Genomic DNA, 26,937 nt, shown 5'->3' with positions numbered 1-26,937 from the left:
AACAAAACGGCTAACTGTCCTGTACTGTACCTGTACGAGTTCTCCGTATCTCGTAAGTGCATGTAAAGGGCCAAGCCAAGCCTCAGCCTAAGCAACCGACCCCCGGTCTCTGCCGCTTTTGCGCCCTTTTTGCCTTTGCCTGCCATGCCTGCTCCCCCCCCATGTTCACTATTATGCCGCCAAGACGAAACGGTGGCTCCATAATGCCCTCACGGAGCTCAACTGGTTGGCCGGTTTGTTACGGCGGTGCGGTGGATCCGCCCCTACGGAGCCGGCGGAGGCGCTGCTTTTGGGAGCTCGGGGGAATAGCCGTGGAGTTGATAAAAAGTCCCAAGCATTCGCAAGGTAACGTTGAGGAGGATGCAAGTACCTGCTAACGCAGTGGACCCGCGACAATGCAGCGTCACTGCCAATTGGGCCCGCCGTTCCGGGGACAGGCGAACAAGGCCGGAGGGAGCTGATCTGCATGAGAACGAAAGAGAGAGTAGAGTCGACTTGACTGTGCAAAGAGAGGCCCGTGGCGTATTGCGGTGAGCTCCTTGCACCACGTTTTCATTTGCCGTCAGGGGCTCTGCTGCAGCTGCAACGTGGCTGCTATTCTGACGATGTACTCGTACAAAGTGCTGGCAGCGGAATCTCACCATTTGGCCTATCTTACGATGGACAGCTATCAGCTTCCAGGGGCTGGGCGAAAACGAGGCCGAAACGAGGCATCGTGAACCGAACCGAGCCACCCCTGGCTTGGCTGCTGTTGCTGTTTGTTGCTGGTGCCGACGGGAAAAGCGCGCAAATGCTCGTCCAAGTGTCGGCCCGTCTTCTGGCTGAGACTTGGCGCCTGGATCCGATAGCCGTGTGTGTGTGGCTTGGCTGTGAGTGGTTGTGGAAATCCACGGCGTGGGATAACCTCACTGGGCATCGTCGATAGGCGCTGACTCTGCTTGTAGTTGTGTAGATTTCATGCAAAGCACACGAGTCTGAGGATACCATGTTTCATGTACACGTATCCGACAACTCGATTTCACTTGGGCAGGCATCACGGCCGAGGCTAGATGGACAAGCTGTGTGTTGATGGCATACAGCTGGTTCGAAGCGAATGTCCTCATCATCATCATGCACGGTTCTGTCATGTTTGCAATGCGTCTTGATGCCAACGGGCGTATGCACGTTTGATAACCTGTTTTCCCATGACGGACAACGCTCGTCTTTTTGGGTGAGACATGCCTTGACGAGAGCAAAACTTGAAGTTGAAGTGCAACCCGACGTCAACTTACATGAGGAGCAAAGCGGGAGCAAGGGCTGACAAGCGCCATGTAGTGCAGCGAACGAGAATCGACATGTGCTCCAGCAGCAAAGAGAAAGAAGCAGAGATCGACATCGAGAGGCTTCCCCGCCGGCGTGTATTGGCGCGAGAGGGAGGAGTTGGAGCGGAGACAATCAAGTTGCTGAGGGGTCCCCCGGGGGAAAGCGTGCGTGAATATGCATGAGAAGAGTCGTACGAGATGATGGCTTCGGATGGATGCTTGGTGTAGTGCCGACGCAAACCTCTTTCTTTTCGTCCTCTTCGGTGTAAAGATGGACGACACGATACGACACGTCGAAGCAAGGGGGACAAGGAGATGAAGCCTGCCAGCGCCGTTGCCGATAGTTGTGACTCGGGAGCCAAACTGGACTGGTGAGAGCAGAGCAGAGCAGCCATTGACGTTGATGGCTCCACGGGAAGCAAACTCAATTTCAACCCGAGAGCCTGTTTCTGCTGGATGACAGAAAACACAACATTACACATCGTGAATGTGAAACACAGCCATCGAGTTGCAGCTTCTGTGGTGGTTGCTGGCAGCACGGGTCAAAGTGGAGGCCATCCCCAACATACGTCATTGTGCTGGGACCCCTGTGGGCGACGATCGTAGATACAAGAACACATGTCCGATGTGTGCACGAGTATCTGGCATCTGAGTTTTTGCGTTGACAGGCAGGCAAAGGGGGGGGGGGGGTGGTCAGGGTCAGGATGGAATAGGGACAGAGTCTAAGTTCAGGATAGGTCGAGGGCAATGGGCAAGGATGTGATGCTGGACGAGGGGTCAAGTCGGAAGCATGTGCAAACAGCATGCCGGAGGTGTGGCATCTAGCTAGGCAAGCCACGACTCGACTGCGGATGGATTGCGACCTATTCCATTGTCGAACGAAGCGTTAGTGTCTGTCTGTCTCGCCGTGTCTTTGAAGTACTCGTACACTCGGGATGGACGACAGTAAGAAAGGTTGACAAGTCAAGTCTGTCAGTCATCCAAGGCTCGTGCTGTCCGTCGACACGACACGAGGCTCGCGGGTCAGGCTGGATGATGTTGATGATATCAGGAGGTGTCGATAAGCCGTGCTGACATTGAGGGTTCAACGACAGCGACCCCTTTTCGCAAGCGGGCGTGACGCAGGGTTCAGTTCTTACTTCCGTAGCGGCTGCATCGCATCGCATTGGATCGCATCGTGTATCGCATCGTGCTTGTGCTGGTGCTTGTATCGCCGTTGCATCGTGAAAAGGCCAAACCAGCAAAGCGTCTCTGATGTCACTGCAGTGGGCTGGGCTAACTGGGCTCAACTTGCTTCAGCACTAAACCCGCCTTCCCACAGCGGGGCGCTCCAGCGACCACCCCAGGCGCCTCAGTGGCCCCCTGGGTTCCCTCTAGGCCACTAGGCCCCCTAGCAGCCAGCCTGTGGGAGCCTCGAGTTCAGTTCCAGCAGCCCGTTATCGTGAAAAAACGACGGCCGGATGACGTTAGTCTGGCGGTGGGCCACAAAAGGCGCAAACCTGCAGGAATTCTTGGTTCTTGTTTGGCGTGCCACTGGCGACTGTTTTAGAGCGATGGGGCAGCCCCCCCTAAAGCCCGTCGAATGGAAGAGCAAGTTGAGGCGAGACGGTGCTGCTGATGGGGGAGCAGAAGCAAAAGCAGGGAAGAAACGGTTTGTGGTTCCTTTACAAGTTGGGCCCCAGGTCTGACGGCATTATTTTGGAAACGGAAATGGGGGTCAAGTCATGATGATGCTGTCAGGTTCCAACGTGTGTTTTGTTTTCTGGCTGTACTGCTGCAGTCTGATGTGGCACAGCAACAGTCGACCGTTGCAAAAATGATGTCGGCGTGCATTGGAAAAAGGAGATGAGCCAAACATGCCACGCATTACTCACAAGACCGTGTGAACAGGAGAGAAGAAATGAGTTGAGCAATGAAAAGGCAAAGAATGGAGATGAGATGAGGCAAGGGCTGAATTACATACGACGATATGGCTGAGTTGAATGAATCGGATCCATGGGCAACATGTGAAAACAGTACGATTCTAGAGTAAAGTACAGGTACGGGCAGTGCAGCAAATGCAGCAGAGTTTCAGGTGCGTTCCTCGCCCAGCTAGCGCAGTTCGTGCAAGGTACGGGCTTCCACACCGAGGTACCGCTACAAGCCAAGACGTCAGTCGTGGAAAGATACCAGCGTTACACAAGAACAAGGCACATGTACCGTAACACGTAAACGAGAGTCACTGGTCTCCACTTAACTCAGCGCCACGGGCTGTTGAACTGCGCCAGGCGTCAGCCAAGGTGAGACATGATTGGTCAAGAAAGGCGACATATCTCCCGACAAAGTACCTGTACCGACCAGGGATAGCCAGAGCCTCCGGTTTAGACGGTTCCTACGTGTTACTGGCCTATCTTGGTAGAAGCTAACGGAACCTGAAGGCCTTTCGAGAGGCAATTTTGGCGTAACGTGAATGACAATGGAATTCAACGGGGCAAGGTTCCTGGTATCTGTACCTGCGCCATTCCCCGTATATTTTCTCACGGAAACAACGCAACTGATACGTATTGATGTACAGTACTTCTTCTTCACACTTGATTGCATGGATGGGAATTGGTTGAATGAATGGATGGATCAAGTTCTCCCCTCCCCCGTTGTGGAGCTGTACTGTATCTGATGTGATAGTATGGATCCATGGATTTGATCCAATGTAATCGTAATGTAATGTACGGATACTTGACGTTGTAACTAACCCACCCCCCCCTTGCTGTGACGATGGTCGATCAGCTTCACTTCCGCCCCGATTGAGGCGCCATCGTCATCGGTTCGCCCACACCCCCTACATTCTACATGCTACAGTACCTGCTATTCTACCTTACTGGGTAGTTCCCTCTAGTTGGATGCTTGCTTGCTTTTCCTCCTTCTCGTGGGCTCGAGAGTTTTGCCGACTCGATTCTGCAAAGAATTATAAAGCTCGAGCGATTCCCGCGCCTCTTGGTAGATCTTAGTCCCCTCTCCTCATCATCAGCTTCAGCAACCATCCACTTCAACCTTCTTCCATCTAAAACGGTCTACCGTTTCCAACAACACCCACTCTCCTCTCTTCTCTTCTCTATTATTATACTCTCTAGTATACTATCTTCTTCTCTTCTTCTCCACATTCTTATAAACAAACCACAATCATGGCTGTCATGGGCAAAAAGGCAGTTCACTTTGGTGCCGGCAACATTGGTATGTTCATCACCACAACTATTCTCCTCAATAACCCAAATACTAATATATAACAGGCCGAGGCTTTGTTGCTTGTTTCCTCCACAACTCCGGCTACGAAGTCGTCTTCGCCGATGTCAACGGCGACCTGATTGACAAGATCAACGCCACCCCCTCCTACAGAGTCATTGAAGTCGGCTCCGAGGGCACCTCAGAAAACACAATCACAAACTACCGCGCCATCAACTCCCGCACCAACGAGGAGGACCTGATCGAGGAGATCCGCACCGCCGACGTCGTTACCTGCTCCGTCGGCCCCAACATCCTCAAGTTCATCGCCCCCGTCATCGCAAAGGGCATCGACCGCCGCGCAGACGAGAACCCCCTGCACGTCATTGCCTGCGAGAACGCCATTGGAGCGACAGACACTCTCGCTGGCTTCATCAAGGACGCCCGAAACACCGACCCGGAGCGTCTCGAGTCTCACCACCTGCGTGCTCGCTATGCAAACTCCGCCATTGACCGCATCGTCCCCGCCCAGGACCCCAACGCCGGCCTCGACGTGACGCTGGAGAAGTTCTTCGAGTGGGTCGTCGACAAGACTCCCTTTGAGGACGTCGGCATTCCTTCTATTGAGGGCATCAACTGGGTCGACAACCTGGCGCCCTTTATCGAGCGCAAGCTGTACACTGTCAACACCGGCCACGCCACCGCCGCCTACCACGGCTACAACCGCAGAAAGCGCACCGTCTTCGACGCCCTCCAGGACAAGCAGATCATGGCCGAGGTCCGCGGCGCCCTGACCGAGACCAAGAACCTGCTCGTCGCCAAGCACAACATCGACGAGGAGGCCCAGCTCGCCTACATGAACAAGATCATCAAGCGCATCGGCAACCCTCACCTGGAAGACGCCGTCGAGCGAGTTGGCCGCGCTCCCCTGCGCAAGCTTTCGCGCAAGGAGCGCTTCGTCGGCCCTGCTGTTGAGGCTGCCGAGAACAACATGCCCATCAAGTACCTCCTCGACGCCATCGAGATGACGTTCCGCTTCCAGGACGTCGAGGGCGACGACGAGTCCAAGGAGCTGTCCACCATCATGTCGGAGAACACGCCCGAGGATGTTGTTGCCAAGGTCTGCGGCATCCAGGCCACGGAGAAGATTTATCCTCAGCTGGTCGACATTGTCAAGCGTGTCCAGGCTGACAGCGAGGAGTAAAAAGCGATATCTTGCTTATAGAGCTTTCTTCCTTTTCTCTCTTTCTTGATACACAGCATTCATTCACGGCGATGAGTGGGTGTTTTAGGGTTTACTTGACTTTATGATCTGATTATGCGCGCGTGCCTTTTTTTTGCTTTATAACTTCACTTCTTCAGCTTGTTTTATCAATGCAATGAATGAACTGCAAGGCGCTGGGATCCGGTATATTAGATGATCATCTAATTTTTTTTTATCTTTACTTTTCTTTTTCTTTGTCTTGTCTGCTAGGGAATTGGGCATTAGCCAGCATATTTGTCTGCTCGGCATGGGAAACTTCAGTCCATAGATTGATTGATAGCATTACGAATCAAGATACGATACCAACATCAATGAAAAAAACAGACTTGATCCAATTTCTCTCCACCATGTTCACATGTTTCCGTCAAAAGCTACTAGATTTGCTCTTGACAGATGACACACGCAAAATGAGGTCACCATGATCTCAACATTAACCTTTCCCAGCCCCAACCCAAAAAATCGCAATGCAGCCACCCCGTCTAAAACGGTCTGTCATTCTCCAACGGGAATTCTCCAATCCCGTCAAAACTTCCAGATCCTCTCCCCCCCCCTTCGGCAACTAAACCCTCTTGTGTCACACACACACTGGATACGCTAAAGCATACCATAACAGCACACCACCCTACGGAAGTAGTTTCAATGCCCTTGTATCCCTGGGATTGCCGGAATAGGAAGGGCACGATGTGTGGCCGGCTGATTGGTCCCTTTCACATCTCTACGTTTGTTTCTTTAGTGGGCCAGCCTTACTTTCTCGTCTTTTTTTTTTGTCTTGGAATTTACTATCGTTTTTTGAATAGCGAGACATATGTGGTGAGACCAAGGCTGAGCCTGAGCCGGCTTTAAGAGTTTCCGCCTTCCCCCGGACCGGACTGCTCCGAGAATGAGGTGAGGTGAGACAAAGACAGTAAAAGGTGGCAAAATACTTGCATGCCGATGATTCAAGTCCCCCCTTTTTCTTTTGCAACGAAGCTGCTTAGCGAGTAGAGAATCCTACGGAATTGACGATAGTGTCATGCAGTTGATTCTCGTCCGACGGGGGTTCTGGGCCCAATTAGACGTTTGTTAGAGGCATCCATTGATGTCTTATCTTTGGTGTCTTGTGCAAGTAGATTGATTGACTCGCCTTGTTCGAGGCGGTGTGCGGATATTATTTTTTGTATTAGTCGATACAGATTGTGTAATAAGTTACGATATGCAAAGGGCTAGGCCTCTACGTGGCATGCTGTGGCTTGAAATCAAGAGGATTCTACGGGATGCAAGCTCGACGTAAAGTGTTGGCAGGAAGGATTTATATGCAAGGGACAGCTCGAGCATTCAGTCATCATCAGGCCACGGGATCTTGTCTTCCAGCGAGATTGGCCAATCGAGGGCTGCCACTCGAAATGCAGGGGAATGTCTGTGAATGACTATACGTATGTCTGAATGGCTGTACGGAGCAAAAGAGGCTGGCACAGAACATCATGTGGTGTGCTCTACGTGACCGGGCGTAAATGCCACAAGATTGCTGGGGATGGGGTAAATGCCTCTGAGACTGTCTCTCAATTTTCTGCCAACGTGACGGATGGGATCTACAGGGACGTGGACCGAGTCGGGGAAGACTTGTTTCGGGAGGCCGAATCATGTAGATCTGCTCTTACCCAATATCGTAGCCTCGTGATTCGACTTTGAGGGGGCTGAGGAATGTTGATCGCGGGTGTTCCAGCTGGGAGGCTCTCGGGCTGCAAGAATTCTCGTAAGCCCCCTTTTGCTACCGGTGATGAGTTGCATAAGAAGAAGTTAGTTTCGTAGGGATGGCCCTGCATACTTGCATGCATGAAGCCAGCGGCAGTATCAGCATCGGCATCAGCATCAGCAGCCTCACTTTTCTCTGCTTCTGGCCAAGCTTGTATACCAGACTATTTTGGCGCGTCTGCTCTAGAACTCTTTGCATTCACTCCCCCCTGGCACGGAGAAGTAGAGGTACTTGACCTTTGGGAACACCATGCTGCTGCCAATACTACTTCTCTCCGGCCTTTGCGGCCACGGGCCCTTCGCATCGGCTGCCATCACAGTCCCTGTCGATCCCGATGTCGACCCACTCCCGCTGTCAACCGCCGGCACGGTGACATCTGCGTCGGAGCTCCTTCGGCAGAGCTGCCCGGAAGAGTTCCCGCCAGCCACGCCATACTCGCCGGAGCTGCTCATGTCGTCCTTTGCCGATTTCGGCTCGGACGATGACAGCGCCTTTGCCAATGGCACAATCTTTCAGTCGTCAGACAGTCTCGTGAGGGGCGCAATCGAAGCATGGGGCCAGCACCAGAGCCTCGTCCTCCGGCCGGACGAGGTATGGTTCGAGATTCTGGCGCAGCTCAACTTCTACATGACTGCGCATGCCGAAGATGTTCGGCATCTGTTTGTCGATCACGAGGGCAAAGAGGAGATCCAGGTGTGGCGCTTCTCGTGGCGTGACGTGATTGCGGCGTTTGCAGGCGAGATCCAGCAGAGGGTCAAGACAGATTGGTTGCTCGACTGGATCATGCCCAATTTCACAACGAGCGACGACAATGATGGCCTCACAGCCACCGTCCTGATGATGGGCCTGATGCAACACTACTTTGAGTTCAGCGGGGGCATCACCTGTGGCCTTCCCGAGGTGACGCTGCTGGGGGAGAGAGACGACTGGGTGAAGCTGCTCGGGAAGCTGGACAGGCTCGAGGAGTGGGGAGAGGAGCCGGCAGACTATGCCGATCGGCTGCGGCCAATCTTGACTCGCTTCGTGCTCACATGGGACGAGCCGGACAGCGACGAGGTCAAGGACTTCTGGAAGAACATTGTCCGGTCGCAGAGGCTGTTCATGTGCGGCGCTGGGCCTACGGGCTACAGCATCTCAGGGTGGATTACCGGGTTCCTGCACTGGACCGTCGAGGGCGACCTGCGCATCTCGCGCCAGGCTGAACAGGAGTTCCAGCCGTCGGACGACTACGACATCCTTGTGCTCGACGGCATCCCGTACTTTTCGACGGAGCTAGACGACGTGCCCGTCGGCTACGCAAAGGCGCCGCTCAAGATGCTGGACTACCCAAGTCAGGGGACGGACTCGATGGCGTATCTGCTGGCGGGCAACGTCGGGGTCCAGAGACTAGCGGTGGCCTCTAGCGAGACGCCGGGCCAGGAGGATTTCAAGGTGACGGCGCAGCCGATGAGTGCGTGGTTCCTGTTTGGGCCGGTGAATGCGACGTTCAAGACAGGGCCCAGGTACGGCGACGGGGGGGAGCTGCTGAGGGCGGCGGCGGGGCTGGGCATGTGCTCGACGCATAACTTGTTTGGGGGGGACGATGGAGGAATTGGTGATGTTGGTGATGTTGGTGATATTGGCGGTATCATTGTGGATGTTCCGGGCGATGGAGTTGTGTTTGACGATCCTGATCTGGTGGGCATTGGTGGTGATGGTGATGGTGTTGATGCTGGTGATAGTGGTAAAAGGAGGAGAGAGAGGCGGATCGTCAAGGGCAGCAAAGCAGATGCGCTGCGGCATCGAATCTACATGTAAAAGATTAGATGAATGACTAAGGCTCGTAAGTACCAACACTAACAATTGAGCCAACAAAATACATAGCTATTGTGCTTATGGGATGACCCCAGCCATTTCTATTGAAGATTCCCATCGATTGTCCAATGAAATCAACCCCCATCGCTGCTTTTTGATACCAACCTACATAGGCATCAATATTCATTCCCCATCTCCATCTGCATCCCCATCCAAGTACATAAAGCTACATCTAAACAGAAAATCAATCGAAGCTATTAATGTACATGCACTGCACTATATCCATCGACTGTGTCATTATCATTCAATGTCACGGTCATGGTCATCAACGCTTCTTCATTCAGTAAATGCTCTCCCCCCATCGCCACAAACACATCACCTGTGTCCTTCATAAGCCAATGCCCGCTGCCAATTCACCCCCATACTGTACATACGAGCTGCTCCGTGGAGGCAAAGCAAGCACGTCAACCCGCCATTGATTGGCCATCTGCACTGCACCGCACACGATATGCACGTGGACATGTAAGGTGAAGTGTTCATAAACACACTGGCCAGCCATGCTGTAATGCGGGACAGCTCACTGCCCAGTTTATACTCACAGGGCGGTTGCCCCCCGGAGCTAGTGGACTGTGCAGCGCTCACCGACACCTGTGATGCGCTGGTTGGCGGGCCGCATCCACTGCCAACCCACTGACAGCCCACTAGCGCCCACTGACCAGCCCGCCGTGGCCTGCTGGCGTCTGCTGGCTCGCCCACTGCCCCCCTGCTGTACCTGAATGGCCCGTTCGTCTCCCCTCTGTCGCAGCTACAACACATGCACCCAAAGCTCTCCACAGCCTCCAATCCAACCTCGACCTTCTCCCGCCAGCCACTCACGTCCGACTTCCGTTGGTACTTTGCGATACCTGTGAAATCCCAACTGCGAGCCCGACGACGATGCTGCTGATGCTGCTGCTGCGTTTTTTGCTTCTGTGACGGCCAATTGCGCGCTTCTCGGGTGCCCCAGTCCATCCCTCACTCTCTCTCATCCAACATCTAATCTAAGCTGGATTCCCGACCTGCTGAGCAGTCTCTCTCCCTTTCCCATAAACAAAACATAGCCCGAGTGCCTACTCAAACCGTCTCCCCTGTGGTGTCTTCCCCAGATCAAGGCAAGCCGAAAGGAGCGGAAGCGCAAACGCAAGTACAAGCACCAGCAGAGACAACGCAAAACATCTCTCGCTTGCGTCGTCCATCTGCATCAACATCGTCATACTTGCGGCAGCAAGAGGGTGCCGATATGGCGACTGTCGTCCAGCAGACCCAGCTCCATACTCGGACGCGTACCTCTCGCGTGCCCTCGTCTGCCAACAGCAGACCCCTTCGAGCCGCCGCCGCCGTAGCTGTTGCTGCCGCAGCCTTTGCGAGGCCTGTGCGAAGCCTTGCGAGGCCAAAGACTGAAGCACTTGAGATCCCGCCCAGTGCCGCCCCTGCAGAGTCCAATGCGGGCTCAGGCCTCAATGTTGTCGGTCCGGCTTCTCTGTCGCTGTTCCTGACCAACATCAAGCTTCTGGATCTTGACCACCTCCCTGACTGGCCCGAAATCTCGGCTGAGACATTCGCGGCATCCGGCACCACCCTGCAGGATCAGAAGAGGCGAGTACAGTGCGTAGAATGGGCCTTGTATCAGCTGTTTGTCATATGGGATCCAGACGAGGCAGCGAATGTGCGTACTTTTTCTTCCTTCTCCTTGACTGCTAGACAACCTCACTCTCTGATGATGTGACATGGTGAACTTGACATGGCTAATACTCCATCCCTCCCAAACAGAAGCTGAAGCCATTCTACCCGCCTGTCGATCAGCTCCAGTCTGTGAACCTGCGTGCCGCGCTCGTCAGGGCCCTCGAGCAAGCCAAGAAAAATGGCGACCTCGGGCGGGACACCATCATCCGCAAGACGATGCTGGATGAGTGCAAAGGCGAGAGGCTGGAAGAAGTCCTTGCCTTCTTTTCCACTGCTGTCCTGAAAAAGGTGGTTTCTGGCAGCCTTGCTGCAAGCCGCGGCTACATCACACCCGCCATTGAGCTTGCCTTTGAGAACAAGGGCTACCTGAGTGAGAAATCACATCTGATTGCGTTGTCCATGGCCCACAAGGCGTCTATCCGACAGCTCCTGCAACGCAAAGAGCTAGCTAGAGTTCGCTTCAAGGACTTTGCCGTGGTGATGGATGAGAAGGAAGATGATATCATCAGTAGACGAGAAGTCCTTGAGATGAAGGAGATGGACGGCGGTGGCCAAGCCGTGTCTGACAATGCCAGAGCTGAGATGCGGCGGACTGTGCACCACAATTGGTCAGGCAGCGAGGCCTGGATGGAGACTCTCTTGTCCGGAGATCCAAAGCACGGTGGTCTCCTGGCTACCAAGTTTGACCGGGTCTGGAGAAGAGCCCAGAAGGGCCGGCTTGAGGAACTGGACAAGAGTGATGTTGGCCTCTTAGAGCAGCTGGACAACCGGGTCAAGATGCAAAGAGACAGGCTCCGCAAATGGGACGCCTTCCGCAGGAACACGTTTGGCGAGGCCAGGCCCATGCCGGCCAAACCCAGAGCCACTGCCGCCAAAGCCAAGGGCATCGATCTCGGCTTCACCGCTCACCTGGATCTGCACACCGGGAGGAGGAACAAGTCAACTAGAGTTGCAATGTTTCAGCATGCGCCTCAAATGTCGGATGATTATGCTGCACTGGTTTCGGATCTGAAATACGACCTGGGAAAAATCGCAACAAAGGAGATCGACATTGCCTCTCTCGTCAGGAAGCGAACCCCTGTGAAGCAGGATCGCCGTGACCGCCGTCTCCTTTCCACTTCATCGTTTGAGGGCGGTGATGACGATGAAATTAGCGACTTGGAGGACGCTGAAAGCGCTTTTCGCGCAGACAGCTCTGTCACATCGTTTTCATCCCTGCAGGACAAGTTTACTGCTCCTTCTCGTACCGTGAGACCGGTCATCTCTCGACCAAGCCTTTCACAGCTCTCTGGTGGCGTGGATACCGTGTGGTCGTCGAACCAGAAGAACTTTCCTGGGCGAAGCACCTACGACTTGACTCAGATTGACGATTCTCCGCTTGCTACTCCTCCATCTATCCTTCCTCAGCGAAAGCCCTCAGGATATGACACCCCAACGCGCCGTCGGTCACCCGAAGAACCAAAGCCTGTCGCAAAACACAAAACGAATAGCCCACCCCGGCTTTCGCCCACAAAGGAGTTTGCGAACGGCTCTACGTCTCCCGGGAAAAACAACTTGACTCCGTCACCCGTGAAGCGCACCAAGCCTCGACACACTCTCTCCTTGGCTGAGCGCACTCGACTCTCAATGAGCCGTAAGAAATCTCTGTGTTTTGAAGATGAGGAACTTGACCCGCCCACTCCCATAACACCTGTCACCACCAAGCCTGCAGAGCCAGATTACTCCGAGGACCTTGCCAGCCGGACTCGTCGAAGCATGGCCGGTTTTGAAAAGGCGCAGCAAAAGGCACAGATGGAGCGGCGCAGGTCTCTGAGGAGAGGCAAGATGCCCCCACGAAAGGATGGCAGCTACTTTCCAAGGGTGGACGAGGAGGAAATCAACGAAACAACGCTCCTGTTAGAGCAGCTGGCCGAGGAGGAGGACGTCGAGGCCGTCTTCCGATCGCGACCCAAGGTTGGACAGAGCTTACAGCCAAGCCCAACGAGAGAGGAATGGGCCGATATTCCAGAGTACAACGGGGTGAGCATGAAGTGAGATTGATGTTGTCTCTGATGATGTGAACTTTTTTTTTATCTTTTTTCTTCTTCCACTTTTTCAGCGTTTGGGCGTATATAGAAGTTACAAATAGATCTCGGGAATGGAAAGCAACGATTACACAGTACAGTATAGACTTGGCCGCAAATATAGATTCAAGTCTCCTTGTTGTCATTCATAATAGCACCTCATATATTTGCATGTCAGGGCGTGCCAATCCCATCTATCGTATTGTACATGTATATCTATCTCATGAAGACTTGTTCATTTTCCAAATATACCTTTTAATCCTCTTTTTCGCCCATTTTCACAGCATATCAATCCCTCATCATACATGGCATAGTTACCAGCCCTGCTTCTTCAACTCCAAAACCTTGTTGACAGCAGCCTTGAATCCCGTCTTAAACCTCGCCCTCCACCGCTGACTCCTCAACCTCTTCTTCTTCAAGCCCTTCCTCTCGTGAAACTTTTGCGAGTGATACTTGTTCCGCACCTTTTGGTCCCTGCACATCCTCTCCAGCACGCGGATGGCCACGGCGGGGGTCGGCGCCGAAGTAGGCGACAGGCGGTCCTTGATGAAGACGGTGCGGCCGGTGACGGCCTCGGTGCGGATCTTGGGCCGGAGGAGAGGGTCGCCGACGTTGAGGGACTGACCGTAGGCGGCGGATCGGGCGGCGACGATTTCGGCAATGTCGAAGTTGAAGGGGGCGGAGGAGTCGGCTGCCGTGTAAGGGAATGAAGAAGAAGAAGAAGAGGTTGATTTTTCAGCGGCTGGCTGCTCTGATGGCGATTCTGACTCGGCTGCTGGAGGAGGAGGGGGAGGGGGGACGAAATCGGTTGAGGCTGGTTTAGATTGAGCCTTTGGGGGGATGATGGGCTTGGGTGCCGGTGCGGGAGGGACGAAGTTGCCGACGAGAGGGTTTCTTCGATCATCATAGAGTGATCTGGAGGCATTGAATCGGACGGCCAGTGATGTGGAAAAGGCGCGGGCTTGCGCTGGGGCGGCGATTCTGGACAGCATCATGCTGCCGTATCTCGAGGTTGCGGCCCTGAGACGAGATTATTATTAAATAGTCCTCCAATACGAGATTAGGCATCACTTACATGCTGTTGCAATCCTCAATGCCGGCGCAATGGCTCCAGCAATTCAATTCAATTCCTGAATCATGCAGATATCGATATCCCACATCTTGAAAGTCGTCCGGTCTGCAAAAAGCTGCGGGCGGATCAACTTTGATGCGGGTCTGGTCTCCAAAGTGGGTACATTTCTCAGAACCAGGAATCCCAACCGTGAAGCCGCGATTCGCACCTCTGCATATCAGCCACGACGAAAAAAAAAAAGCTGCGAAAAGCTGGACATATTCAGACCAGCACGAATTACGAATTCTGTCGTGAAGAGGACCTTCATGCTGCTGCTCTGCGGAAACAATCGCGCCTGCCGTCACGTCTCAATGCAAGCCGAGAACCCATCAATTTGAGGCTGCTGCATCTGGAGATTTTGCTTCTGCGAGAGCTGCTGACTGCTGGGACTCTTTTCTTTTCTTTCTCTACCTCTGCCTCTGCTTGACCCTTTTTGTCTCTCTTCTAGGTGCCAGCATTGATCTGACCCAATCAACCCAATCCGCCTCTACAACCTGCCAGCGTGACACTGCTCTCAACTGCAGAGCCTTGTCAGCATGGCCTACAACCATTACGGAGGTACTCAAGGCCGAGGACAGTCTCGAGGACGATACAGATCCGCTAACGGAGCTTCAGCACCGCACAATCCTTATGGCGCGCCTCCTGGCTATGGCTATCCGGGCCAGGCGCCTGGCATGGCCGCTCCTCCTGGGCTAGGTACGCATATCTTGCCCTCTCTGCTTCAGAGGTTCTCCTTCGCCTCGCCACCGACAGACAAGATGCTGACCGTTTCTCTCTCTCTTTAGGACCTCCTCCAGGCATGTCTCCCGCTCCGGGAATGGCCCCCCCGCCGGGCATCCAGCAAGCCAACGTGCCTCAAGCTAATCGTCCAAGTGGTCTGCCTGCTTTCCAAGCCCCGACCAACATGCCGAATATCAACTTCAATGCCCCCGTGATTCGACTGGGCACAGGAGCCTCAGCCGGTGGCGGCAGATCCGACGACCGACCAGCACAATCGGGAGGAAGAGCTGGGCTTGGTATGGAGAGGGGGTCAGAGCAAGGACGAAATGCGGCCAGGGAGACGATGCAGACGCTTCTTCCACCGACGAGCGAGGAGAAGCTGCGGACCATCTTTCTACACCAGATTCCCGAGGGACTGGGCGGCGACGAGGGCACAAAGAAGCTTCTTGGGGCCGTCGGCAAGCTGAAGCGGTGGGATCCGTCTGACAGCGTGTCAGAAGATCGAAAGGGAACCAAGTTTGGCTTCGCTCTGTTCGAAGACATTGATTCCGTGGCAACTGCCGTCAAGCTCCTGACCGAAGAAGAGGTGCAAATCCCCATCAAGAAACAGCCCAGCTCGAGCGACCCGCCGGCCGACGACAGCTTTGATGATGTGGAAAAGACCAAGCTGCAAGTGGTTGTTGATCCCACCTCATTGAGCTACCTGGAGACGTACAAGGAGAACAAGGGAGACGATGCGTCACTAGAGCAGAGAATAGAGCAAGCTCGCGCAGCCCTCAAGTCGGTTCTTCGAGAGCTATTCTACCCCCCGGTTGTCGAGACTACCGACGTTAATGGCGATGTTGCTATGGGGAATACGGATACCGAGGAGAATGTCGAGGTGGTCAACATCCCCCTGGCGCAAGAGGACGAGCTGGCAGATATCCCACCTGAGATGCGAGAGGTTGTTGCAGGAGAGATTGCCGCGTTCCGTGAGCGTAGCAACCAACGCGATATGGAGCGTCTCCAGCGAGAAGAGGAGCTGGAAGAAAATGAACGACGCCGCAATGGTGCAGCCCGATCAAGGCTGGCCTCACCGCCAAGGAATTCGAACAATGTGCCATTGGGCCCTCGTGGAGTCTCAGTACCAAACGCCCCATCCGGACCCAAGGGCCAAAATGGACCGAACCGAGTGGCCTTTGTCAACGGAGGCGTGAACAACGCAGATGGGTCTACGAGACGCGAAGATGAGGACACCGACGCAAGCGATGACGAGCTCTGGAGGAGACGTGAGGCTGAGCGCAAAGCTGAAGAAGACAAGATGTATGCGGAAGCAGAGAGGAAATGGGTCAACAGAGAGCGATCACGGCAGGCAGCGTTGGAGAGAGAACGGGAGAGAGAGAAGCACGACATAGAGACTCTCGAACGAAGGAAACAGGAGCAGCTGGAGAGGGAAAAGACGTGGGACGATGAGCGAGAGGCTACCCGCAAAACGCACAACTACTACCGAGATCACGGCGGCTGGGCGAGAAAACGACAATCTGATCGGGCAGAAGAGGAGGCAAGAGATGAAGCCGACCGACAGGCCGAAAAGGTGGAGCGGAATCGCGAGCAGGCCAGATTGGAACAGGCGCGTGGCATGGCGGATTCTTTCTTGGACCAGCAGGCTCGGGAGATGGAACAGCGCGAAGCTGCCGCCGCCGCAGCTGCACCACAGCCATTCAAACTGTCACTTGGCGCGGCGGCACAGCGGGCTCAAGCCTCACGAGCAGCACCCCAACGACGCACGATTGCCGAAGTGGAGGGTCTCCTGGACGACGAGGAAGTCGAGTCCACGAAGCGCCAGCTCATCCCCATCCAGCTGGACGCCTCCTCCGGCGCGGCGGGCATGACGGAGGAGGAAATCTCGCAGGCAGTGCGTGCCCTGGCGCAGGAGATTCCGTCGGAGAAGGACGGGCTCTGGGCGTGGGAGGTGAAATGGGACTTTATGGACGACACGGTGGTGCGGGACAAGCTGCGGCCGTTTGTGGAGAAGAAGATTGTCGAGTATCTCGGCGTGCAGGAGGAGATGCTGGTCGAGGCCGTGGAGGAGCATCTGCGGAAGCATGGCACGGCGGGTGCCTTGGTGGAGGAGCTCGAGGGGGTAAGTTTCCTTTTCTTGTTGGACCCATGCATTCCTATTCCTGTTTCTTTTACGTCTACTTGGAGAAGTTGCGGAGAACTAATCATTGTGTGTCTTTTATACAGGCCCTGGACGACGAAGCAGAGGACTTGGTCAAGAAGCTCTGGCGCATGCTCATCTTCTTCACCGAGTGCGAGAAGCGAGGCCTGCCGGCGTAAAGAGGGATATCACTATAGCCGCATGGAATTGGGGATTTTACGAGCTGTTACTCTGCATTAATCTGTTGCTTTCTTTTTGGCGTCTTGTGATTCTCCTTCTGAAGGGAAGATGCAGGGCGCCATTTCGAAGCCACTTTTTCTTTTTTCCTTTAGTAGAGATGCAAATATGGGAGACGAATATAGGAAACGGGGAAAAAATCCATCTTTGTATGTACAACTAGGGTGTTTTGGGAGACATGACCCCGGGCTTTGAAAAATTCGTGTAGGATTTCTCTGTTATGTAAATAAACAATGGTCAATTTTTCAGGGAACCGATGGGAATTGTGTGATTTGCGTCTCGCTATTCGTGATACTGTATCATTACTATCATTAATCAAGTCATACTGAAATCAATCATATAAAAATTATGATTCTAATTCGTCAATAACACTCACCAACCACATCTTGTCATCACAAAAGGGTAAGCTCAGCTCCCCCAGAAAAAAAATGAGGAGAGCCTCCGAGAGCCGAGGCTGGGGACAACAGCGCCCCACACAGACTTGTCCCAAAGGCGCGTAAAACAGCCGCTTATTACTCGTGCTCTTCTTTCTTACTCGCTGGGAGCAGCCGGACGGATTACCGCCAAAAATCCCCCCTTGAGAGCCCAACTACTCACCGCGCTGGCGAATATACACTCGAACGTGAATTATCTGAGCCGTGTTTGCAGCGGCCATGACCAGCTTGACCGCGTTTTGAGGACAGTCTCATTGCTTTTTGTTTGCTGAATGAGATAAGGGAAAAAGAGACAAGGCGAAAATAGGGGCAGAGAAGAGAAAGTGAGAGACAGACAGATCAAGCGGCAAAGACACACAGAGAGAGACAACAAGTGATAATCTAGGTGCCGGTCACCTCACCCCCCGGAGTATCAAGTTTGTTTCTGGCACTCATATGCCGTCGCCACACTCGCCTTTGCTTTTGCCCTGTCAGCCTCGCTCGCCCCCTTGTCTAATTGTCTGAGGCAAGCAACAATGGCCATCTCCATGATGAGCTCGCCGCCCGCGGTCGAGGACGTCATCATCACGGCGCCCCGGCCACACATCCTGCTCATCACCATCAACCGCCCCAAGCAGCTCAACTGCATCCGCCACGACATGCACTACCAGCTCGACCGCCTGTGGAAGTGGTACGACGCCGAGCCGGCCCTGCGCTGCGCCGTCATCACCGGCATGGGCCGGGCCTTTTGCGCGGGCGCCGACCTCAAGGAGTGGAACGAGCGCAACGCAAACCCCGACGAGCCGTCCAAGAAGGCGCCCGAGGCCGGCTTTGGCGGACTCAGCAACCGCCAGGGCAAGAAGCCCATCATCGCCGCCGTCAACGGCCTGTGCCTGGGCGGCGGCATGGAGATGATTCTCAACGTCGACATGGTCATCGCGTCTGTCGATGCGCGCTTCGCCCTGCCCGAGGTGGCCCGCGGCGTCGTGCCCATCCAGGGGGCGCTGCCTCGCCTCATCCGCTCTGTCGGTATGCAGCGCGCTTCCGAGATGGCTCTGCTTGGCAGAATCTACAAGGCCGACGAGATGCTTCGCTGGGGGCTAGTCAACCACGTCATTGCCCGCGGAAGTGATGTCGTCGGCGAAGCCCTCCAATGGGCCATTGAGCTGGCCAACAACTCGCCAGACTCCATCATCGTGGCCCGTCAAGGCCTACTCAGCGGCTGGGAGGCGGAGAACCCCAAGGATGCCACCGACCGCATTCTGACGGAGATCTACACCAAGATGGACGGCGGAGCTAACATGACGGAAGGTGTGCGGGCCTTTGTCGAGAAGAGAAAGCCCATTTGGAAGGATAGCAAGCTGTGAGATATTAGAAGAGAGGTGCAAACCAACATGAACCCGATCCGTCAACAACACCAAGACGAGAGAGGAAAGTGTTGGACGGGAATGTCTTGGATTTGGCGTTTTGGTGATGCAATCGATCAAGGCCCGGCGGCATGTCCTGCATGCCTTGGATGTACATATGACTCGTTGTAGTATCAGCGTAGCAGTCGGTATAAGCAAAATCTGCTCTGTTTTCTGTCCTGCAAATGTTCTCGCCATGCACGCTACTGTATTCGTACATGGATTACAACTCTGCACCGGGGAGGGGTGGAGATGCAGCTACTTTTCAGCCGTCCAGTCGTAACGGAGCCGCAGCGCTGTTTAGACAGATACAAAGTTCCCAGTCACCGTGCCGATTCTCCCATCTCGATTGAGATCCGGCAAGTTGGGAGTGTCTTATCCGCCACACACTCACACGCACCATACACACACCATACACACACCTCTTCCGGATTCCCTTTGGCACTCCTCAAAGGTGAACTTCTCTCGTAATGGTGCTATATGTCGACTAAAAGGATTCAGCTAGGCCGATCGACAGCCTGGCCAAGGGAATCGCGATCAACACACCGCACATCAAAAGCCCAGAACCAGAATGGCGTAAACTGACAGATCCAACAGGGGGTGGAGAGTCAATTAGTCAAATCTGCAGCTAACCCATTGAGAACAAACCTTGGCTGCATTGAAATTACTCTTGCGCCCAAAGAGTTCTAGGCACGGCCCGTTGCGGAGCCCCGAGCATAACTTGGGCCATTTCCGCAAAAAAGGGCATCTTGAAGCTCAATATCGCCCTGTTAACGTGGACTGCTTGTACTTGGACGAATCAACTCCATATCACCTGCCAAGAGTTTCGTTTTCGTCTCCTTATTATCGGGAGGAGAAGAACGTTAGACGACAGTGGTACAGCTTCCGGAACATGTGTTGCACAATAGCTCACGTCATAAAATCTCCCCGTAATGATCGCGGAAGGCGGCCGGCAGCAAGGATAGAGAGAGACAGTGTGCCGTTCCACACGGGAAACCAGGCAGCAAATAGCACCAATGGACGAGACAACGGGCTCGAAAAACATGCTCTCGATGGCGTCGTGCGGCTAGACAACCGTACATAACAGACCTTCCTTGAATCTGCGGTCCGACCTCAGCCGCAGCAAGAGATGTCCGCATCTATTCCAAATCCTCCGCATGTGACTGGCCGAATAATCTCGGCGGACGAGTTACCCGCGTTATCACCACCAAAGCTCATCGTCGCTCACTGGCTCGCCTTCTGAGCAGCACTGAGACATGCATGTGCTCTTCTGCGACCTTTCCCCGCTCTCATGCGCAATGTCTTGAATCTCAAGGTGTCCCGCCAATCCCTGAGTAAAGGGGTCTTCTGCCGTCTCCCCCATTGGTCGCTAGTCCCCGGCATTTGAGAGACGTGCAGCTCTCCCATCTCAACAGGGAATAGATCAGCGCCCTTCAGCCGGCTGGAGTTCAGCCTCTCCCTCGCAGATGCTCCACACGGCGGCGATGGACAGAGGAAGTTGTGTTCGGGGAGAGTCCAAGGCTAATGCGAGACGAGATTCCAAGACGGAGAAAGAGCTGCAGAGTCATGTGTATGAGCCGTCCATGATGAGCCACGCTCATGATCCCAAAAGTACTAATAATAAGCCGCGGGCGCCCCTCTCGTGCTTATGGTTATTTCCAGTGCCTAGCTTTTCTCGTTAATTGATCAGGCACACTGGCAAATCCCCTGGCTCCGCCTCATCATCCACATTGCCAATTTGGTCAGATTGATTTTAAAGAGCCCACATATAACTGGCCATGGCTTCTGGGAGCATGCTAGATCCAAGTTCGGCCGAACACCCAAAGAGCCGTTCGAGCTTAGACTACATCACGGCAGCCATCATGGAACGTCCAGCCAGTCCGACGCCACAGAATAGAGCCCCGAGGAAGCTGATTCTTTGTTTCGACGGCACGGGTAACAAATTCCACGGCGATGACAGCGACAGCAACATTCTCAAGATATTCCGGATGCTTGATCGCAATGCAGATGATCAGTATCACTACTACCAGCGTAAGTGTTTGGCGACGCGTGCGCGCTCGCGCCAGAGCCGCCATGAATGAATGATCAAACATGAGCACGACTGACTCTAAATTCTCCAGCCGGTATTGGCACGTACATCGTGTCCTCCTCACTTTCACACACTAGTCTGAAAGGGCGTATTCGGTCATGGTATCAAAAAGCCAAAGACTCGGCAGTTGGTTCGTCCTTTGACCAACATGTCGTTGGTGGCTATCGTTTCCTCATGCGCTTTTACAATCCTGGGGATGACATTTACATGTTTGGCTTCAGTCGCGGCTCGTACATTGCCCGCTTTTTGGCTGAGATGCTTGACTACATCGGTCTCCTGTCTCACGGTAACGAAGAAATGGTTTCCTTCGCCTGGAAGGCATTCTCCAACTGGCAGAGCCGCCGCGGTGGTGACAAAGATGAGAAGCTTGCTGAAGAAGACGAGAAGAAGAAGCACGAGATGTACCACTTCATGAAAGGCTTCCGTGAGACTTTTTCGCGACCAGTGGGCAGGATTCGATTCCTAGGCCTGTTCGATACAGTCAACTCTGTGCCTCGGTTTGAGACAGCGTGGATGCAGCGAAGCAAGTTTCCATATACGGCACGTAGTAGCGCCAGAGTCATCCGGCATGCGGTTAGTATCGATGAGCGGCGGGCCAAGTTTCGACAGGACTTGATGTATCAACAACACAACAACAAGCGCCGCCACAATACGCACAGCCACTGGAAGAAGGACTTGGGACACATGCTTGGCCATGGGCAAGATGATGAATACAGTGGAGAAGTAGACGGTGGAGAAAGAATGCATAACCAAGGCCGAGGCAGACGGCCAAGCCAACAGACGACAGCAGCGGATGGACGGCCGTCATCGGCAAATCCACAAACCAGCAAGTATATGCCATATAGAGCCAGGTCGAGATCTGCTGCCCGCCCAGAGCGCCGCCTGTCAGTAACTGGCTGCAATGCCTCCGATCAGCTTTCTGTCGTTGAATATGAGGATAGCGGCGACCAGGATATTGACGAAGTATGGTTTGCCGGTGGTCATGGCGACGTCGGAGGTGGATGGCAAACAGATGTCGAGGGCTGCAAGAATGCAAGCCATGTACCTTTGATATGGATGGTTCGTGAAGCCATCCGTGCTGGCTTGAAATTCGACCTAGAGAAGGTCCAGGAGCTGGATTGCTTTGACCTGTACAACGAGTATGGTAGCGCCGGCGTCAAGAACGGCCGACAAGGGCAAGAGAGAGGGCCCGACATTCTTGTCAATCGAGACGGTGAAGAGGGAGCAGAGCCATTTGCACCTTCAAGCCCAGACACTATGGGCGATGATGACGACCAAGATTTCAAGAAGACGTTCCTCGAGATGATGCACAAGGCACATATCGCAAAAATCCACGACTCACTCGTCTATGGCGGCGGCCTTTCCACAATGGCCGTCACCGCCTGGAACATGATGGAGTGGATGCCATTCCGCCGAATGGATCTTCAGGCCGACGGGACTTGGAAGCCCATCAACTGGCCACTGCCGCGTGGAGAGGTGCGAGACATTCCCAATAACGTCCGCGTCCACGGCAGCGTCATCCGCCGCATGCAGATGGATGAGACTTATCGTCCAGGCAACTTGATTGTCGGTGGAGGAGGCCGAGGAATGCGTCATGCACCTGAAGAGTACGGCATCGGTGAATGGGTTTGTGTGCAAGAAGAGGGCGATCCCATTGGAGAGATTTGGGTGCGAAAAGGTGACCCTGTGAAGCTGGAGATTAACAAGAAGAAGAAGAAGAGATCAAAGAAGGAGAAGAAGGAGAAGGAAAAGGAGAAGGAGAAGGAGAAGGAAAAGGAAAAGAATGAAAGGCAAAATTAAGCCATTGTTATTGTTTTGGATGAGCTATGGAAAATGCCGTCTTGTGTTTTGTGTTCATGGTCATACCCCAGACGGAGATGGTTCCGTCATGTTAGTTCGTATTCTATACCAGCCTAATAATTAGCACCTCAACCACTGAAATTACAGCGTTGTCTGCACATGGCATACCTTTCAGAAGCGTCATTGCTCAAAATGTGTCAAGAACGAGGAAATTATTCTTCAGAATTAATGGAAATGTGTCCATCGTGAATCAGTGCAAGTCATAGTTGATGCTGCTGGAACAATGGAAGCAGTAGAGGCCTTAAACTGGAGCTGTGTCACGTGGGGGCTCCTGAATCGCCTCCTCGAACTTGTGCCACGACGAAACAAATCCTTCTTCAGTTCTACGTGTCAGCAATCCGGCATCAGATGCTACTATCAACGACCCGAAACGATGAATTGACCGACTCAAACCTCTTCTAAACAACTTCCACCTCTGCAGCCCACGACTAGGCCGTTGCATTCACAATGCCCGTGCCAACCATCTTCTATCTCCTGGAAAACGGCTTTCCACAGGTTATCCACGACAATGTCTGGAATATCGCCTACGCCGTCGCCGCCGTCGCATTCCTCGTCCTGCTAAAGCTCTACTCATCGGGCAGGTCGAATCCATCCGAGCGCGACCTCCATGGCAGAGTCGTCATCGTCACCGGCGGAACGAGCGGGATAGGGGCAGAAGTGACATACGAGCTGGCAGCCCGCGGCGCTCAGCTCGTCCTGCTGACCCAAGTCCCCGCCTCAGATCCCTTTCTCGTCGACTTTATACAGGATATTCGGGACAGGACGGGCAACCACATGATATACGCAGAGCAGGTGGATCTTGCCAGTCTGTACAGCATCAGAAAGTTTGCCACGAAATGGGTCGACAATGCGCCTCCTCGAAGATTGGACATGATTGTACTATGCGCATCAACCATGACGCCGGGAGGAGGGAAACGGACCGTTACGGAAGAAGGCGTGGAGGAGATGTGGCAGGTCAACTATCTTGCCAACTTCCACCTCCTAAGCATCCTCAGCCCGGCTCTCAAGGCACAGCCCTTTGATAGAGATGTCCGCGTCGTCATAGCGACATGTTCATCGTACATTGGATCTCCTTCTCTAAAAGAAGGTCTCGGGAATGCGGAAAAGGGCTGGTCTCCCGGCTCTGCATATGCACGAAGCAAGCTCGCCCTCAACGTTTTTGGCTCATACTTCCAGAAGCACCTAGACGCATACAAGCGCCCTGATCAGCTTCCCATGAACACGCGGGTCATCTTTGTAGACCCAGGCCTCAGTCGAACACCCGGCACGCGCAGATGGCTGACCCGAGGCTCGCTCATTGGCCTTGCGCTTTACATTTGTTTCTACGCCGTCCCTTGGTTCTTGCTCAAGTCACCTCACAAAGGCGCCCAGTCGATTCTGTACGCCGCCATGGCCGGAGACCTCGGACGTGGCACCGGCGGCAAGCTCATCAAGGAGTGCATGGAGGTGGACTTTGCCAGGAGGGAAATCAAAGACGACGAGGTGGCAAAGAAGCTCTGGGAGGAGAGCGACGCCCTCATTGAGAAGACAGAAAAGAACGCCGCAAAGAAGAGAGGAGAGAAAAAGGCCAAAGAGGATAAGCTGGCCGAGGAGAAGAAGGAAAAGGAAAAGGCAGAAGAGGTGGAGAGCTTGGTGGCCGCGATCAAGAAGGGAAAGGAGAAGGAAAAGCAAAAGGAAAAGGAAAAGCAACAGAAGCAAGGCGCAAAGAGCGGTAAAAAGGGCAAATGATTGATTCATGTATTTTTTCTTTCTTTTTCTATTCGGTTTACTCATAGACAATGATGCGGCATGAGCTTTGTTTTCATCAATCCCATCAATAGAGATAGATTTCTGGCGCTGATCCTCATGCCAAAGCTGTGTCTACCGACTCCGAATGAACCTTGGCTTAGTAAGGCCGGCGCCCAGCAATTCCATCATAGCGACTTCATGCAGCTAATCACAGCATCTTCATCTTCATTCTCATCCTCATCCTCATCCTCACTATCCCCTATAACACAGCACTCAATTGACCGCATTGAGCCTCTTCAAAAACACCAAAACACCCATAACCTCCCTTTACCAATTCCACACAAAGCCAAGATACATAACAATCACCATGACGCCCTCCCTCCAGTCCATCCCAACAACCGCCCAGCTGCAGGCAATATGGAACAAGCACACGCACGCCGCGCCAGCCCACAACGCATCGACAACGCACCCGGTCTTCTTCACCGAAAGACTGCGGAAGCCGTCCGTCGGCTCAGCGATTCCATCTCCAGTTGCGGGATTCAGTCCCGTGGCGCATGGCTATGTCTATCAGGAGGCGCGGAGTGGCGCAAATGCGCCCAAGTTGTGAAGGCATTATTGTATCTAGGTAAGTTGCGGCGATGTAGATATTCAGGGCGAGATGTTGTGCTGACTTGTTCTACAGGGTTGTCTAGGTATTAGCATTTGATTGTATTGTTTCTCTATGTAGAACGTCGGTTGGGTCGGTGTGGCTGTTGAGATGAGACATCGAGTAACAAGTGTGCATTTTGCTGGCTTACAAAAGGCTATATCAGTACTTCTACCACCACCAAGTAATATTGATCTGCTTGCATATTGAAAAGAAATAGCATCGCGTTGTAATTATAATTCAAAGTACTTTCAGCGTTAGGTTCCCATTGACCGCAAATAAAACAAAGAATTCCTCGTGAGGCGTGCACTCTCCCTTTGACTCCCAAAAAGAAACATCAGATCCCTACTATGAATACACGTGTGCAGCATCTAGGCTTCGCTGCTATGATCAAACACTAAAAAGACAGAAGAGAGGAAATTGAAATCATGATAGCGTCATCCTCATGTCCAGTTAGCCCTTGACGGAGATGACAATAATCATGATAATGAGAGCCACAACCAGAATCAAGAGAGCCATGAGCTTGACGTTCTTCCACCACATCTGCCGCTTCAGCCCGCGGCTCCGGACCCGGAAGTCGCGAGCGCTGCTCCCCAGCCTGTCCGTCTTGTCCACAAGCAGGTCGATCCTCTCGCCTCGCTCGAGCAAGCTCTCAATGTTCTTCGTCATGATGCCTCTAACATCATCAATCTCGCGCTTCGCATTACCAATCGCGTCGTTCATGCCGCCGCTCGTCGTGCCAAACTCCACCATCAGGCTCTTCATCTCGGCGTTGAACGAACCCGCGCCGTAGTTTGGCATCTCGGCAAAGTCGCTGTGCTCGGGGAACTTTTCAAAGAATCGCTTGCGGATCTCTAGCAGGTAGCCGAACGGGACGCGACGGCCCAGCGATCCGTCTGCGATGACGAGGAAGGTCAAGCCGCCGGCGGCCGGGTGTTCGGGATGGTCAGACGGCGCCTCGGCGACATAGTGAATCTGGTTCTGGCCGTGGGTGTACGTCAACTTCTGAGGGGTGGTGTGCTCAATCTTTGGGAGGATGATGGAGGCGAGCGACGAGGTTTGTGACGAGGCGGAGGTTGTGCATTCGGACAGGATTGTGGTTTTGTGAGCGATGCAGGAGCTGGTGATGCCTTTGTTAGCATGGAGATACCGAACAAGGGCGCTACAGAGCGAAAGCCCCTATAGCTTAGGGAGCTTCAACGTACTAAAGCAGCGGGGTTGCAGAAGAAGAAGACGCCATTTTGGCGGTATTCGATGAGTCGCCTTGTGTAAAGATGTTGAGATTTCGAGTTTGGAGTTTGGAGTTTGTCGGACAATGTTGGGGCGAGTAAAAGGACGTAATCGAACAAAGCAAGGCAGAACTCGGTGATTGTAGGATGCAGGCAGCTCGCTGAAACTATGACGAAACTGCGTCCACAGTTTGCCGCATTGGCTGCAGGTCCGCCGGCCAAACGCTAATCCGGGTCCGGCAAATCTCCGAGAAGCGTCATTGGATCGAAAAGTTTGTGAAATTCTC

The 26,937-nt window shown here is 53.7% G+C and overlaps 10 protein-coding genes across 10 annotated transcripts; 8 read left to right on the top strand and 2 right to left on the bottom strand.

Moving 5' to 3' along the window:
* Nucleotides 1–166: 166 nt before the first annotated feature.
* Nucleotides 167–1,063, bottom strand: V8C40DRAFT_244553 (uncharacterized protein). Its single transcript, XM_083215684.1, has one exon. It carries the CDS (start codon nt 642–644, stop codon nt 264–266), a length of 381 nt encoding a protein of 126 aa, XP_083073857.1. The 5' UTR covers nt 645–1,063; the 3' UTR covers nt 167–263.
* Nucleotides 1,064–2,556: 1,493 nt separating this feature from the next.
* Nucleotides 2,557–3,001, top strand: V8C40DRAFT_244549 (uncharacterized protein). Its single transcript, XM_083215683.1, has one exon. The coding sequence runs from the start codon at nt 2,762–2,764 to the stop codon at nt 2,987–2,989; it is 228 nt and encodes a 75-aa protein (XP_083073856.1). The 5' UTR covers nt 2,557–2,761; the 3' UTR covers nt 2,990–3,001.
* Nucleotides 3,002–4,011: 1,010 nt separating this feature from the next.
* V8C40DRAFT_244548 (mannitol dehydrogenase C-terminal domain-containing protein) lies at nt 4,012–6,095 on the top strand. Its single transcript, XM_083215682.1, has 2 exons — nt 4,012–4,508; nt 4,565–6,095. Exons 1-2 carry the CDS (start codon nt 4,460–4,462, stop codon nt 5,698–5,700), a joined length of 1,185 nt encoding a protein of 394 aa, XP_083073855.1. The 5' UTR covers nt 4,012–4,459; the 3' UTR covers nt 5,701–6,095.
* A 1,646-nt stretch (nt 6,096–7,741) lies between these two features.
* On the top strand, nt 7,742–9,289 carry V8C40DRAFT_274787 (DUF4419 domain-containing protein; the record flags this gene model as incomplete). The annotated part of the gene is made up of 2 exons (XM_083220641.1): nt 7,742–8,942; nt 9,081–9,289. The coding sequence occupies 2 exons, from the start codon at nt 7,742–7,744 to the stop codon at nt 9,287–9,289; spliced, it is 1,410 nt and encodes a 469-aa protein (XP_083073854.1).
* Nucleotides 9,290–10,565: 1,276 nt separating this feature from the next.
* V8C40DRAFT_274786 (uncharacterized protein) lies at nt 10,566–17,221 on the top strand (the record flags this gene model as incomplete). Its single annotated transcript, XM_083220640.1, has 8 exons — nt 10,566–10,746; nt 10,780–10,991; nt 11,096–12,088; nt 12,332–13,027; nt 14,707–14,878; nt 14,968–15,452; nt 15,654–17,024; nt 17,129–17,221. The coding sequence occupies 8 exons, from the start codon at nt 10,566–10,568 to the stop codon at nt 17,219–17,221; spliced, it is 4,203 nt and encodes a 1,400-aa protein (XP_083073853.1).
* A 607-nt stretch (nt 17,222–17,828) lies between these two features.
* V8C40DRAFT_244528 (ClpP/crotonase-like domain-containing protein) lies at nt 17,829–19,353 on the top strand. Its single transcript, XM_083215681.1, has one exon. It carries the CDS (start codon nt 18,229–18,231, stop codon nt 19,057–19,059), a length of 831 nt encoding a protein of 276 aa, XP_083073852.1. The 5' UTR covers nt 17,829–18,228; the 3' UTR covers nt 19,060–19,353.
* A 1,303-nt stretch (nt 19,354–20,656) lies between these two features.
* Nucleotides 20,657–23,164, top strand: V8C40DRAFT_244527 (T6SS phospholipase effector Tle1-like catalytic domain-containing protein). Its single transcript, XM_083215680.1, has 2 exons — nt 20,657–21,129; nt 21,219–23,164. Exons 1-2 carry the CDS (start codon nt 20,877–20,879, stop codon nt 22,985–22,987), a joined length of 2,022 nt encoding a protein of 673 aa, XP_083073851.1. The 5' UTR covers nt 20,657–20,876; the 3' UTR covers nt 22,988–23,164.
* A 186-nt stretch (nt 23,165–23,350) lies between these two features.
* V8C40DRAFT_244524 (putative oxidoreductase) lies at nt 23,351–24,990 on the top strand. Its single transcript, XM_083215679.1, has one exon. It carries the CDS (start codon nt 23,495–23,497, stop codon nt 24,773–24,775), a length of 1,281 nt encoding a protein of 426 aa, XP_083073850.1. The 5' UTR covers nt 23,351–23,494; the 3' UTR covers nt 24,776–24,990.
* A 21-nt stretch (nt 24,991–25,011) lies between these two features.
* V8C40DRAFT_244523 (uncharacterized protein) lies at nt 25,012–25,716 on the top strand. The gene is made up of 2 exons (XM_083215678.1): nt 25,012–25,400; nt 25,458–25,716. Exon 1 carries the CDS (start codon nt 25,143–25,145, stop codon nt 25,380–25,382), a length of 240 nt encoding a protein of 79 aa, XP_083073849.1. The 5' UTR covers nt 25,012–25,142; the 3' UTR covers nt 25,383–25,400; nt 25,458–25,716.
* V8C40DRAFT_244522 (synaptobrevin-domain-containing protein) lies at nt 25,569–26,797 on the bottom strand. Its single transcript, XM_083215677.1, has 2 exons — nt 26,627–26,797; nt 25,569–26,541 (listed from the first exon to the last, which is right to left on the bottom strand). The coding sequence occupies exons 1-2, from the start codon at nt 26,659–26,661 to the stop codon at nt 25,875–25,877; spliced, it is 702 nt and encodes a 233-aa protein (XP_083073848.1). The 5' UTR covers nt 26,662–26,797; the 3' UTR covers nt 25,569–25,874.
* Between the last annotated feature and the right edge of the window lie 140 nt (nt 26,798–26,937).

This window comes from Trichoderma camerunense, assembly GCF_050948025.1.
Source record: "Trichoderma camerunense strain CBS 138272 chromosome Unknown V8C40scaffold_8, whole genome shotgun sequence".
NCBI lineage: Eukaryota > Fungi > Ascomycota > Sordariomycetes > Hypocreales > Hypocreaceae > Trichoderma > Trichoderma camerunense.
The sequence above is the reverse complement of the archived record's forward strand: the minus strand, read 5'-3'. Positions and strand labels throughout refer to the sequence as shown.

What these genes read in the sequence shown, in the direction of transcription:
- V8C40DRAFT_244549 (XM_083215683.1), top strand. Translation starts at nt 2,762, where the DNA reads ATGACGTTAGTCTGGCGGTGGGCCACAAAAGGCGCAAACCTGCAGGAA.
- V8C40DRAFT_244528 (XM_083215681.1), top strand. Translation starts at nt 18,229, where the DNA reads ATGGCCATCTCCATGATGAGCTCGCCGCCCGCGGTCGAGGACGTCATC.
- V8C40DRAFT_244527 (XM_083215680.1), top strand. Translation starts at nt 20,877, where the DNA reads ATGGCTTCTGGGAGCATGCTAGATCCAAGTTCGGCCGAACACCCAAAG. An exon ending in TCAGTATCACTACTACCAGC is followed by an intron (nt 21,130 to 21,218) that starts GTAAGTGTTTGG and finishes TAAATTCTCCAG; the next exon opens with CCGGTATTGGCACGTACATC.
- V8C40DRAFT_244548 (XM_083215682.1), top strand. Translation starts at nt 4,460, where the DNA reads ATGGCTGTCATGGGCAAAAAGGCAGTTCACTTTGGTGCCGGCAACATT. An exon ending in CTTTGGTGCCGGCAACATTG is followed by an intron (nt 4,509 to 4,564) that starts GTATGTTCATCA and finishes AATATATAACAG; the next exon opens with GCCGAGGCTTTGTTGCTTGT.
- V8C40DRAFT_244523 (XM_083215678.1), top strand. Translation starts at nt 25,143, where the DNA reads ATGACGCCCTCCCTCCAGTCCATCCCAACAACCGCCCAGCTGCAGGCA.
- V8C40DRAFT_244524 (XM_083215679.1), top strand. Translation starts at nt 23,495, where the DNA reads ATGCCCGTGCCAACCATCTTCTATCTCCTGGAAAACGGCTTTCCACAG.
- V8C40DRAFT_244553 (XM_083215684.1), bottom strand. Translation starts at nt 644, where the DNA reads ATGGTGAGATTCCGCTGCCAGCACTTTGTACGAGTACATCGTCAGAAT.
- V8C40DRAFT_244522 (XM_083215677.1), bottom strand. Translation starts at nt 26,661, where the DNA reads ATGGCGTCTTCTTCTTCTGCAACCCCGCTGCTTTA. An exon ending in TCTGCAACCCCGCTGCTTTA is followed by an intron (nt 26,542 to 26,626) that starts GTACGTTGAAGC and finishes AGGCATCACCAG; the next exon opens with CTCCTGCATCGCTCACAAAA.